Raw genomic sequence first — 14,614 nt, forward strand, 5'->3', positions numbered from 1 at the left:
TTTCTAATTAAAATTTCTGTGACAAAAAAAAAAAAGAAATATTTGCCTTCTCAATTTTCTAGGGTAGATTCCAAATGCACAAGCTTCACTATTCACTCTCTTCTGAGAGGCCAATATTAAGAACTAAACCAAAAGCCAATGAAAACATATGTAACGTTGAATACTTAGATTGAAATTAAATGTCGCATCACATACCATACACGTAAGGACATTTTCATTCTATTCCTCCCTCTCAACTATTCATATAAAAGTACTTTATTTAGATGTCAACATGCATGATGCATCACCTCTTTTTGTTTATCTAATAATATATTTATTACAAGAACCTCTAGATAAACATCTAATTAGGTTACTTGAGATGGGGGCATATATATATCTACGAGGTTCTTCTTCCTCCGCAGCCATTCTCTCTTTGACAGTCGAAGTAAACAGCAGCCACGGGGAGACCAAGATTGTAGTTCTCAGCGAACTCACGAGTGTTGAACCTTTGGCGCCACTGGGGTGCATAAACCGTTTGTCTTCCGAGTTGTCGGAACAATATCAATGCGACTCGGTGAATTCCTGAAGTGGGACATGGATTCTCGTAGCACACCAACTCATTGCCTTAACAAAAGGTCATCAAACATATATTCGATTAACGCTTCGAATGGCTGCAACAGACATATAGACCATATGTTGTACAGGATAATGTCTACTTCATGCAGGCCCGGCTTTGACCACAAACCTTCGATACGGTCGTATGTGGCCTATTATTTTTGCAAAATTTTAGGGCCTAGTTTTCTCTGTTACTTATTAATATATCAATGTTTTTATGTGCATATTCTCTCTATAAGCTAAGAAAGTGGTGGGATATCACTAAAATACAAAGACAATGAAATTTTATTTTTCCTTTGTGTTATTAAATATGAGTGAATTAAAAGGAAAATATTTATGACAAAAAAATAAAATAACTGATTTAGAATAATTATCATCTAGGTTTACTTAGCCTCTTTCACTCATAAGAGTTAGAAGAGCAAATATTGAATAAAATTTGTTTGATTGGTTTGTGTTCTTTTATCAGGTACCAAAACCTCAAATTTTGATTTTAGTTTTTAACTTTCTTCTTGATTTCCTGTCATCAACATCATAGATAAAAAAGTCACAATAGTCAATATTTAAGAAAAAAAATGCAATAATATCTATATTTAAGAATTGATTATTTTTATTAGTTTTAAAGATACTTTTCTATTATAAACTTGAGTTTTTATCAATATAATTTTTACATATTATTTTGAAGGCCTCAGTTTTGTATTTCGTATTGGACCATGAAAATCTCAGGACCGGCACTGACTTCATGGCAAACACTTGATTGATTGCATATTTGCATATATGGCTTTTGTCTAGGAATATGTATATATATACGTACTTATTAGTGAATCTATATAGTTAATTAAATAAACTCACCAAAAGCTGTTCCAGTTGTGGCAGGTATATCTGTCACCAACCTGTAAGTATCCATTTAGATTTATAAAATTGTTTAGCCGCATAATTTTAATTAAATGCTACCTTTAACAAAGCATGCATCAACGCCTTTCAAAGGTTCCAATAATTTGCATAATTTATCTACTTATATATAGGTGAAAGTATTCTAAGCAAAAGTCTTATATAGAAATATGTAGGTCTGTTTGGAGTTGTACTTATATATAACTAGAAGAGACATATAGAAATAGAATAAACCTTTTTTTGGGCAAAATAGAATAAACCTTCAAGAGAGCTACTTGTCACTTCAGATGAATTACAGAGAGATTATATCTCTCTGTCAGTCTTACATATAGATACTTAAGGGTAAGTATCTTGAATTCTCTCCAATCATTTCATTTACAAATATGACACTGAAGTACAATAAATTCTTACGAGAACTGCGAGCTTGTATTATTCTCTTAAGTATATTTAAGTTAATGAAATGATAAGAGATCATATACAAACCAATGGAGATATCCTCGGAGGTACGGATTGCTTGGACTTGGCACATCTGGATCCACCATAACCTTCAAAACTATCCAAGTAAGAAGGCGACGACGAAAGATCAAAGCGATCAATTAAGCAAAAAAAAAATAAAGAAGATCAAAGTAGATGACACGAGTATAAATGTTTTTTTTTCTTTCTAAAAACTGAAATGCAGATGATATAGCACACAATAAATAATTAAAAGCTTAAACTATTTCAACAATGAAGTTAATTAATTACATTACAAAAAAGTAGTAGTTAAGTCCTGGTCTCGCAATATGTATTCAATTCATACACACACTGACACACACACACACACACACTATATATATATATACCCGATGATTACATTTAATGATTTAATGCTTGATTTTTATGCCTTTCTAAAAATAGATGGGTACGATTAGTAACTTTGATATATATATAGAAGTTTCAAAGTTAATAAAATATTGTAATTTGGATATTTTTTTTTTTTAGTTTATAGCAGTTTTATTGTAACTTTTGAAATTAAACCATCGAATATAAATTGATTAACCGGAGGTAACAAAAAATCCCTAAAGAGATTCAACAAAATTCTCTTTTTGAGTAATAATTGAACAAAAATTCAAAACAATTATTCACGCATGCAAGACTTTAAGAGAAAACATCACGTCGGGTAGATGCATGAAAGGCTTTACATAAAAACAAAAGAGCTATCCAGTTATAGTATTCTTTACACTTAAGTTGGGATTTGGCGAGCTTCATGGAGGAGGATACTGAAAAAACACTAACTTTCTAGTTTACATTTTAAAAAAAGGTGGAGACCACCATCATAACTTAGGATGCCATACAAGTCAAAAAAAAAACTTAGGATACCATATACGTTTATTGAAAGGAAGGAAATTGAGTAAATAATTGAAGAAATGAAAATATATAAGACGAACCAAAGTGTAGAAATTTCTGAGGTCATCTCCTCCAATCTCGACCGTTGGTTTGTTTAGAACTTGAGAAGACCTTAAGTCCGTTCCATTAGAAACCTGTCTTTGGCCATAAGTAACCTTAAGAGAAATCAATCTCGTGAAAGGATCAACAACATCTCCTACAACTCTTCCCACCACAAGAGGGTCTCTTGGACTTAATGACATGATCTTTGATCTCAAGTCTGCTTGTTTTTGTTTTCTTCGTGTAAACCCTATGTTTCTATTTCTATATTTATAATGTTTTGGAATGGCCTTAACATATTCGAGTCGTTGAAATAAATCATTACTACAGTTCTTGTCTCGTCATCTTCAAGAATCTAAAACTGGTTCGACGTACGTATATCACTTCTTGAATTATCGTCTTCGTATTCATTTTTCCCCTTTTTTCTCTTGGTTGTGATGTTTGTATACTTGTATCCCAAATCCACCATTCAAATTAAACGCTACAATATTCCAAATTATATGTCACCAACTTGCAACTCGCTAGCCAATAATATTTTGGTTTTGTTTACATTTTTTGGGGGTTAAAATACATCGGTCAACCATGCATTGTGCATAAATAATTTTTTTTATAGCGGATCGCTCCTAGTTGCTGAAGAAGACACATACTGTGTATAGGTAATGTGTATTTGAGAGAGCCAAACTTTGCCTAATCTCTTTCTCACGTCTTCTGTAGTTCTGTTTATCTACTTCTAAGCTTCAGCCGAGAAATTAACATTAGTAAACTATTATTCTTACAAGCATCTTATGGGTACAAAAACGTAATTGGTAGATATATATCGCTCAGAAAATGTCATCAATCTGGGACGAAATGTTTAGTTATGCACTGGACATAACTTTGTTCCCTGGTCCCTTGATTTGGTTCTTTTTTGTCAGTTTTACGCGGAGTTTAGTGGTGTCTCTTTCGGTTTAGCATAGATATATCCTCTGTTATAAAAAGATCCATGTTTTAAGAAATATTTATTTTAAAAGATACATTTTTATATTTTTAATACACTGTGTATTAAAAATATATATATTTTCAGAAAATATATATTTTTAAAAGATATATTTTTATATTTTTAATACACTGTTTATTAAATAATAATGGTAAATTGAAAATTTCAAGAAAATTAATTATATTTATTGAACTGCTATTGGTTAAAAGTTATAAAGGATAGTTAATCTCAAGAATAATATATTTATAACTAAAATTTTAGATATTTTTAGTATGTGTGAAATTTCTAAAATATGAAATATTTGGATGAAGTATATAGTAAGCAAAGACAAGAACCTAGTTGTGTTGATTTTATAATTAAGCTACAGTTACCGATATGAGACATATGAACTTGTTTATCGAATATAATGAACCCAAAACTTGAAAAGAATCTTAATTTGCATCATCAATATATTAAAACTAGGAATTTTTTTTTTGTCATCCACTAGGAAATTCTTTTAGGAACTAGAAAAATGCTATCTTAATTGATTATTTTCTACAACATTTAATTGCAATTTTTTTTAATGAAGTTTTTCATTTGTTTTTAATTGGTCTTGTCAATTCATTTTATTCCATTTTTGAGTGTAACAAATCAATTTACTAAATAATAATGGTAAATTGAAAATTTCAAAAAATAATAATTATATTTATTGAATTTCTATCGGTTAAAAGTTACAAAGGATAGTTAATCTCAAGAATAATATATTATAATTAAAATTTAGATATTTTTAATATGTATGAAATTTCTAAAATATGCAATTTTTGGATGAAGTATATAGTAAGCAAAGACAAGAACCTAGTTGTGATGATTTTCTTATAATTAAGCTATGTTAAATACAAATTTATCATTAGCTTCTAGTATCTTATAATCAATTGACAATAAATAAATTAATACTATTCATATAAGTATATACATATGTTAACTATTTCTTCAGTTACCGATATGAGACATATCATTAATTCGTTAACAAGTTAATTGTTAATCGAATATAATGAATACAAAACTTAAAAAGAATCTTAATTTGCATCATCAATATATTAAAACTAGGAAATTCTTTTAGGAACTAGAAAAATGCTAACTTAATTGATTATTTTCTACAACATTTAATTGCAATTTTTCTTTTTACTGAAGCTTTTCATTTGCTTTTAATTGGTGCTTGTCAATTCATTTATTCCGTGTTGAGTGTAACAAATCAACTTCAGTATATGGGGTAAACAACAGGTTGCTAAGGCCTTGTAGCGTTTTAAAAAGAAAAATCTTTAGCAAAAGAAAAAGATTAAGACAGCAGCAGGTTGAATTTCAAAAAAAAAAAAACAGCAGGTTGTGTACATATACATTCTTGTAATACCACACATCCTTTATTTCTGATGCCTTCAATTTTAAGCACTTACTTTAAAGTTGGGGATGCTGATCACATGGCACACCGAGTGAGACTTCATGTAGGAGATCTCCCTTTTGTTCCTTTTGGATTTGTGCTTCTCTAAATTATGTTCGATTCGTTTTAATCCTTTTGGAACAAAAGTTAAAGTATAGGAGGTCATTTTACCCTCTATTTTCTGGAAATAAAGTATATGGTCCATCAGAGAATGAAAGTTTCAAAAAGAAAGTCAGAGAATGAAAATAATTTAATGTTGGTAAGAGGATGAAAATAATTTAATGTTGCTGCAGGTTACTTTATAGAAAAATTTACATGGGAAATTAGGCTCAATAACACTAAAAAAAACTATAATTCACAAAATAACTAAAACCCCACCCTCTCTCCTACTTTCTCTTCCTATCTCTCTCTACTCTCTCTCCCAAAATCTAATTTCCTAATTTTTTTGGTTATTTGGCAAATAAACCCTTTACATTACAGTCAATTTATCACTTATCAATTACACAAACAAGTATCTGACACACATTTTCTACATAGAATGTCTCAATTACCGTTCAAGCAAACTAACTAAACACTTTTTGTTTTTGTTTTTGTCAACTGTTTAATCAAATCTTAAAGGCAAAAATACACGATCAAGGAGTTCAATAACAAGTTTGGCCCATATTAAAATTTCTATATAAAATAAAATACAAAAAATAGCTTGTTATGATGTTCACCGGAGCTACCGTCATTGACACCGCCGGCTAATCCTCATGGATCACTGACAATAATATTAATGACAGTAACTGTGGATAGATTCTCCTCCATCGTCGCTGAGAAAAGAAAGAGTCATCATCGATTTGGTCAGATTAGCTTACACCGGTCCGCTGTAACGAGCTGCGGTGAACCGAGATCTCGATAGAACCTCCAATGACGTTTTCTTTATATTTTCACAGCAGGTCCCTCAATTCTGATTATGTTCCATTGTGCCTCAAACTTTTAAATCGTCCAAAAAGGTTCTCTCAAATCAACCTCTAACTTCCAGTTTGCACTCTAAACCTTCCTCATAATTGCATAATATTCACTGTTCTTCTGATGTCTTTCATTTCGTCCATAAACCTTTGAATTTTTAGGAATTACCTTCTTTATTAACCCATATGCGAAATATCACGCAAGTAATTTATCTATTTGTCCATCCACAATCCTTTCATCCACAATTTTCTCATACAACTTGTCTTCACTCTTTTCATGATCATATATAATTTGTATTGTCTAGTGTTCGTTTGTTTTTAATTATTTGTTTGTCCATTTAATTTACTGTTATATAGTGTACTTATCAAATTAATACAAAACATATTTAAAGGCTCTTAATAATCATCCACATCCACAATGTCTATAACTGATTTACAATTGGCATGTCTAAATATCATCCACACTTTATTTGTATATAATATTTATCCACAATAATATGTTAATGATATTAGAATTAAAAAGATCATAAAATAAATATATGCATATGGATATAAAAACAGAAATAAAAAGGGGAAAAAACTGGTTTTAATTATAAACTCTCCTAACTAAACGATCTTATTAACAGTGTTTCAAAAAGAAAAAAAAATGATCTTATTAACTAACCACCACAAACTAAGCCTTTACGATATTATCTTAGGCAAATAGAAAGGGCATTTCTAGCACACTTCCATCTTCATTTCAGGAAAAATGTGCCTCATGCACTAATTGTGATCTTGTTAAAAAAGATAAAAAAGTGCCTGATAGTATAATGGACTCTACTTTATTATATGTATTCTTTTCGAATGACATCAAGTCTCGCATCACACAGTACCATACATATACGTCTGCTATTTTCTTTCCTCAATTATTACATGTAAAGTATATACTTCATGTAGATGTCAGCAAGCATCACCGTCTTTCTTACTCGTATCATTGGATTCTTATTACAACATGCTTAAACATATCTAATTAGAACATATACTCGGATAGATTAGTTTTGAGGAAGGAGAGGTAATGAGGCATATAGGTTCTTCTTCCCATACAATCATTCTCCTTGGCTGGCAGTTGAAGAAAAACGGCTGCAGAGTCTAAAGATCACAGTGAATCTAAGTTTTTTTGGTTATTTATTTAAAGCCCAAGTTTGTTGATCAATTGCATATTTGCAACTTGCAAGTATTACTTTTATATTTCTATGTACTTGGTGAATCTACACAAGAGCTCATTAAGCTCACCAAAGGCCGTTCCAGATGTGGCAGCTTATCAGTTGTATTAGTCACCAACATGTGATGAGCATATCCATTTAGATTCAGAATATGATTTAACGACATACTTAAATAGTTAAATATAACGCTACTTTGAAGAGAGCATGCATCAAAGTCTTCGAAAGTTTCCAATCAAGCATATATACAGGTGAGACTAAAAGGACCATGTTGTTGCGTGATAGCTATGATATTAAAGATATAACATGCCAGTCTCAAGAGAAACTTAAAAATGACTACAAGTCTACTAAAAAGGACCAGTCTCATTTGAAGAACAATTAATTGAATGTTGCACATACAAGTGCAAGTTGCTCTCCTAAAAGTTTGATTCTCTATGTACCCTTCTATTAAAAGTAAATATCGATTTATCTGTGTCACGTAATGAGTGGTTCTCTAAATTGAATATTCTTATATAAATATCTAAGAGTAGTATGTAAATTAAATACAAACAACAAGTGTAAGGTTATATATCTCTTAAATAAATGTAAATGAAATGATTGGAAAGAATTCAAATTGATATTCTCGAAGTTGAGGTGTGCTTGAACTCGCACACCTGGATCCATTGTCAATCAACACTAACCGAATAAGATGATGTGAAAGATCAAAACGATCAAGGAACGACTTGGAAATTGATGGTTTTAGACCAGTCCATTGTGGACTCTATGCGTCATTCTAATGTTAGTATTCCCTCGCTATTTTGAAACGGCCAAAGCCCAATTCAAGGAAAATGGCCCAGATTGCCACCAAAATGGCCTTCCACTTGGATAACAAACAAACACACGTAATGAGCTTATGAGCTTGGCGATCGGCGAAGATGAAAGCTGTTCTGTCCTCTTACAAACAATTTTGTTGATCTTTATTACAAGCACACACGTAATAATGATCTTTTTATAGGCAGTAACTTTTCTTTTCGTGATATGACTTTTAAAAGTGTAACATGCAATTAAAGTTATTAAACATTAACGAACTTCGGTTTCCGAACATTAAATAATTTTGAATTGTTTGATTGGATATTAAGGATGTATAGCATGTATAATTTTAAGAGTGGTTTATTTTAGTTTACTCATTGTATAACTTGGTTATTAGCTTTAGTTTATAATAACGGTATTTAAGTTCATTGCTTTTTTGAAACTAGTAAAAGTTCATTGTTTCCACAAATATAAATCAAGTTGAGTGTTGTTTATATGAGATATTTTTTGTTCTTCTTCATCACAAATGCTCTCAACTTCTTCTAACGGTAGAAGGGATCAAGAGGAACAGTCGAACAGAGGTGAAACCTGATGGATTTACGTGTCAAGAACAACGACTCAGGTCATTAGATGTGCAATTTGTATTTAAATCTTCCAAGTTTACTAGGATTTACGTAGATGCAAACATGTTGAGTCCAAATACGAAATTACAGAAACGATTAGTATATTATTACTGAAACAGAAAAAGCAAAATATTTACATGATCACTATTTCATAACTAAATTTCCTTTCGTAATTTCATGGTTAATTTATTTGGTGCTGTAAATTTGACGACTCACGTGTTGGTGGAACAAAAACATGAAATTTCCTTAGTTCTTCGAAGAAAGAGGAAGACATGTGACAAGTGTAAGGTACGAATAAGGTCACGTTCGATACTGTAATATTTATTTACTGGTTGATGCTGCTGCTGAGCTCATGGTATTGTGGTATTTTACCGCCAACTAACTCGTTTTTATTATTATTATTTTTCGGAATCAAATAGAGTTAAGAAGTTGTATTTAGTTATTTATGCAACACTTGTTTCTCAGAGTATGACGACTGTCGGGTGTTGACCAGTTCCACTAGATCGTCTGATTTATATATACCATTTCATGTACAATAGGAAATTTAGTATATAATCTAGTTAAATGGGTTTTTATATAATGGTTCATTTGAGAGTTTCATAGCAACCCATTAAAATTAGGAATGATAATTGTGGTGGAGAAGGGGAACTAAAAAGGGAACTTATACTTTTATTTAAGTAAACAATCAAACTTTGAAACTGAAGAATTTGGAAAACAGGACTCGAAATTACAAACTTATGACTAGTTTGCATGCAGGAAGGGACCAATCATCAAACATTTTTGAAGTTTATTACAACAACTTATTTGTGGAAGAAAAAAAAAACACATCAAATGGGAAACTTCTCTTAGAACATATATCCGTTTCGATTCTCTCTTAATGATCTTGTATCTTTTATTATATGACCAAAAGATTATTTGTTTTTCTTGTGTAGTGTCGTCAACTCCTGCAAGAATAAATGTGAACGAATGAAATAAGAAACTAATTTGATTGAAATGTACCATGCTGTTAGTAAGTAAGAGAAGTGATAATTACAGTGAGTCAGACGATCAGCTTATCTAGTAGTGGTATGGAGGAGGTGGAGATTTGTAAAGGTAGGGGTGGTGAGGAGGAGAATAGACGGGAGGTGGAGGCGATTTGTATTCGTAGTGTTTCTTTGGTGGTGGGGGAGAGTGGTAAACCGGAGGGGGAGGAGACTGGTAAACTGGAGGAGGAGGAGATTTGTACTCGTAATGTTTCTTAGGTGGTGGAGGAGAGTGGTAAACCGGAGGGGGAGGAGACTGGTAAACTGGAGGAGGAGGAGATTTGTACTCGTAGTGCTTCTTAGGTGGTGGAGGAGATTGGTAAACCGGAGGAGGGGGAGACTTGTAAACCGGTGGTGGTGGTGATTTATACTCATAATGTTTCTTGGGTGGTGGGGGAGAATGGTAAACCGGAGGAGGGGGAGATTGGTAAACTGGTGGTGGTGGTGATTTGTATTCGTAATGTTTCTTGGGTGGGGGGAGAATGGTAAACTGGAGGAGGAGGAGATTTGTACTCGTAGTGCTTTTTAGGTGGTGGCGGAGAGTGGTAAACTGGAGGGGGAGGAGACTTGTAAACCGGTGGAGGAGGAGATTTGTACTCGTAGTGTTTTTTAGGTGGGGGAGGGGAGTGGTAAACCGGAGGAGGAGGAGACTTGTAAACCGGTGGAGGAGGTGATTTGTACTCGTAGTGTTTCTTAGGTGGTGGAGGAGAGTGGTAAACCGGAGGAGGAGGAGACTTGTAAACCGGTGGAGGAGGTGACTTGTACTCGTAATGTTTCTTGGGAGGAGGTGGAGACTTGTAAACTGGAGGAGGAGAATAATGCTTAACCGGTGGTGGAGGGGATTTGTACTCGTAATCCTTCTTTGGTGGAGGTGGGGATTTGTACACCGGAGGAGAGTAATGCTTAACAGGTGGTGGAGGTGACTTGTACACTGGAGGAGTGTAGTGTTTGACCGGTGGAGGAGGAGAAGAGTAGTAGTAATTTGCGGTGGTTTCAGATACAAAGCCAAGAGAGAGTGCTAAGATAAGCAAAGTTGCTGCCAAAGAGGCCATTGGGGACCCCATTTTGTTATGTGTTTCTCTTTGTGTTTGATGCTCTTACTCTCTCCCCTAATCACCCTTTATATAGATTTTGAATTTCACTTTTTAATCCCTGATGGTAAATGCATTTTGTCATATGTAATAAAACAACAATAATTAACTATGTAATACAAAGAAAAGAAATGAGGTTGGTCTCTCAAACTTCTTTATTGATTTTTTTAACTATTATCGATTTTATTTTACCTTCTATTATTTTAGTCGTCGTTGATCTATTTGTTCTGCATGTTCTGAACATATCATATATGATTGATTAAAGAGAACATTGAATCTAAAGCTAACAGAAACAACGACCGACATTTTTGCTAGAAACTGGCAAGAAAAAAATAGATGGAAAGTATGAAAAAATAACACATTCTGAGTGGTAAACGTAACTATGTTTGAGTTTATTTACAAGGAAATGAAAATACCTTATTTAGTTTTTATTTATGAAAATATTATCTTCCATAAGGGTGGATTATACGAGTTTGAATCTGAGTACTAACGCATCAATAATAGTCACACAAACTATTATGACACTTAAACTTCATCAAAACAGTTAATATAGAGTATTGAAGCCATGTCATATGATAGATTTGCAAGATCCACTATATTTCAGTTTTTTTTTTTGCTACAATTTGATGCACTATATTTAGTTGGAATATTTGTATATGTTTTTACTATAATACTAAACTAGATTTTGACCCGAATGCCCGTGCGAATGTATATTTTTATAAAATATGTTGCTATTTGTTTCTCATGTCAATATTAGAGTTGGACGAAAAAATCCGAATCCAAAAAATCAAACCAATTCCGATAAAAAAAAGTAACAAACGCGAACTGAAATTAATTAAATATCTAAATATTCAAAATTACGGTATTTAGAGAGCTTAAACCGAATCTGATCTGAACCGAAGTATTTCGGGTATCCAAATGTTTGAAATAGATTTATATACTTATATATATTATTATTTGAGATTTAATGTTTATAAAAACATCCAAAATATATATGGTTCTTTTAAGTTTATTTAAATAATTGATATATATATATATATATATATATATATATATATATTTAAATTGCCCAATATAAATATCTAAAATAATTAAAATATACTCAAAACACCATAAATATTTAAAAATAATTATTGATTCTCTATCTAATTATCTAAATCAAACCAATTTATATGTTAAGTTTAAGTATGCTGACATATGTTATCCAAATTTATATGCAATATATTATTCTTGATATAGATTTTAAGAAACTTAAAGTATATAATGAATTTTAAAAATAATTTAAATGAGTTATCCAAACCGAACGAACCCGCAAAGATCCGAATCGAATTCGAACCAAAATTTTAAAATATCCTAATGGGACTGAAATCTTTGACCCCATATACCCGAAACTCAAACAGACCGGAATCGAACCTAAATGGGTACCCGAACGCCCACCCTAATTCACAATCTATTATTTTTTCCTTCAAAAAAACAGAGCAAACACATAACTAATAGTATTTTATATGTACTATCATATAAATAATCACATAAATTATATTTTAAAAATTTAATGTGAAATATAAAAATCATGATTTAAGTTGGTATATGAAATTTGACTTTGTATTGTATTTTTGTTATATATATTGAATACATTTTTAATATGTGTATTGGAAAATATTTTAGTAAAAGTAAGTTTTGAATATATGTATATTTAGAATCCATTTTTGATATAAATAAATTTAAAATTAATTGAAATATATATATATATATATAAAATATATAACATTTAAATTTTGTTTTATGATTATTTTATACAAATGATATTTTAGATAATTAAATTATCTCATTTTTTATATTTTAAAATTTGCCCAAATTGATAGTTTCTCGGAATAGTAGATTTTCAATCTTTTGATAATATAAATTCATTTTTAATATACTATTATATATGTTTTCAAACAACATTATATTCTTTTTATACTGTTATTCATGTTTCTAAACAAAACAAAATTTGCATATTCTTTATGTTTACCATCTTTTTCAACAGTCAGATTTTTTTTATTTTTTTTTTGTCAACAACAGTCAGATTTTTCAATCCTTTCTTAAACTGTAGGAAGTAGCTTTATTTATATTGTTTGCCCGAAGGTGTAGGTTTTTGAAGAAATTATAATTAAAAAGATTTAAAACTTGATTTACACGTATCAAAGAGAATATAGGAAAGTTTAATCTTTGATTATGGCGAAATTAGATACAGTTACGATATTTTTGATTCTCTTTTTAAACACAATGATATCGATTACAAATCTAGTGCATAATATAGTAACTAATTACTGATTTTTCTGGGTTAATATATATTTGATTTATATTTTTTCATATGTCAAATAATTTTCACTAAATGGATTTGGGTTAAGGGGGTCTAACTTTTAAACTTCGGTATTACCATTACAATAAACAGGTTTCATAATACTTTTTGGTAATCTATACAAAACGACCTGATCACAAGATATAGGCATCATCTTGGTCTACCACATATATAATTTCTGCAAACTTTAGTTAAACTGTAATTTGAGTACAAAGAGATATATAGTTGTTGTTATGAATTTTATATGACACTATTTGTGATATTAAAATGGTTTAGGTATATGCTATACATGGGTTATAATGCCGTAGACTACAGTAGTGAAGATGGATGATAAGCTGTGGAAATTAAATTCTAAATACATATACAGTATTGGACTTAGTGGTTGGTTAAATAAATGAATTGAATTTAGGAGATTTGAGATTTGGTTATAATGTTATCGTCTGTTTATCAGTGTCATTTAATCAATGTGGTTGGTTAAATAAAACAATTGAAGTTCGGAGGTTTGGTTTTAATGTTAATATCGGTTTAGACCAGTGGCAATAATATGTAATTATTGAGGAAAACTCAAGGTTATTTTTTTTTACTTCAGTTTTAATAGATTAGACTAGATTTTGACCCGCGCTTTCAAAGCGCGGATTTATTTCCTTTATTTTTTTAAATTGACAAATATTTAGGAAATGTTTTTTTTATAAAAACTTAAGCTTTTTATCTTTCTTTATCGTGTTTCATTTTAAAAGAGTATAGGTATGAGCACAATATCCGGACCCAAAGAACCAACCCGAAACCGACCCAAAAATCAGGGTCTCGAACCCGAACAGACCCGGGGTAAATATTCGAATGAGTTCTAAATTACTATATCCGAAGAACCGGTCCCGAGCCCGATCCGAATCGAGAACCGAATGAGTACCCGAAGATATTCGAAATGTGAATATATATATAAAATATATGTTATAATTATATATATAATTATTTTAATATTTTAATTTAATATTATAAGTTAACTATAGTAGTTATTTTCGGTACTTGAGTATTTTTGGATAAAATATGATAGTTTGAATAATAGTTTACCCAAAAAACTGTATAGAATGGATATTTTTGGTTATTTTTGGTTACTTTTGAGTAATTTGGATACAAAAATTTGAACCGAATCAGATACTTTGGTTACTTTGAATACAAATAACCGAACCCGTTTTAGATACTTTGGTTATTTGATTATTTTCAGGTTCTTATGCATGAGAACCGAACCTACCTGGACTCGAAATTTTATAATACCCGAATGGGGTTTAATTTCAAAACCCGAAA

At 31.0% G+C, this 14,614-nt stretch overlaps 1 protein-coding gene and 1 pseudogene across 1 annotated transcript; both read right to left on the reverse strand.

Moving 5' to 3' along the window:
- Window positions 1–147: 147 nt before the first annotated feature.
- Window positions 148–3,144, reverse strand: LOC108817215 (protein TWIN SISTER of FT-like). The gene is made up of 4 exons (XM_018589859.2): window positions 2,910–3,144; window positions 1,966–2,027; window positions 1,444–1,484; window positions 148–603 (listed from the first exon to the last, which is right to left on the reverse strand). The coding sequence occupies exons 1-4, from the start codon at window positions 3,108–3,110 to the stop codon at window positions 377–379; spliced, it is 531 nt and encodes a 176-aa protein (XP_018445361.2). The 5' UTR covers window positions 3,111–3,144; the 3' UTR covers window positions 148–376.
- Window positions 3,145–9,507: 6,363 nt separating this feature from the next.
- Window positions 9,508–10,986, reverse strand: LOC108814328 (extensin-3-like; annotated as a pseudogene).
- Window positions 10,987–14,614: the final 3,628 nt, after the last annotated feature.

This window comes from Raphanus sativus, chromosome 7, assembly GCF_000801105.2.
Source record: "Raphanus sativus cultivar WK10039 chromosome 7, ASM80110v3, whole genome shotgun sequence".
In the NCBI taxonomy this organism is placed as follows: domain Eukaryota; kingdom Viridiplantae; phylum Streptophyta; class Magnoliopsida; order Brassicales; family Brassicaceae; genus Raphanus; species Raphanus sativus.

What these genes read in the sequence shown, in the direction of transcription:
- LOC108817215 (XM_018589859.2), bottom strand. Translation starts at nt 3,110, where the DNA reads ATGTCATTAAGTCCAAGAGACCCTCTTGTGGTGGGAAGAGTTGTAGGA. An exon ending in TCAGAAATTTCTACACTTTG is followed by an intron (nt 2,028 to 2,909) that starts GTTCGTCTTATA and finishes ATAGTTTTGAAG; the next exon opens with GTTATGGTGGATCCAGATGT. An exon ending in CTCCGAGGATATCTCCATTG is followed by an intron (nt 1,485 to 1,965) that starts GTTTGTATATGA and finishes GGATACTTACAG; the next exon opens with GTTGGTGACAGATATACCTG.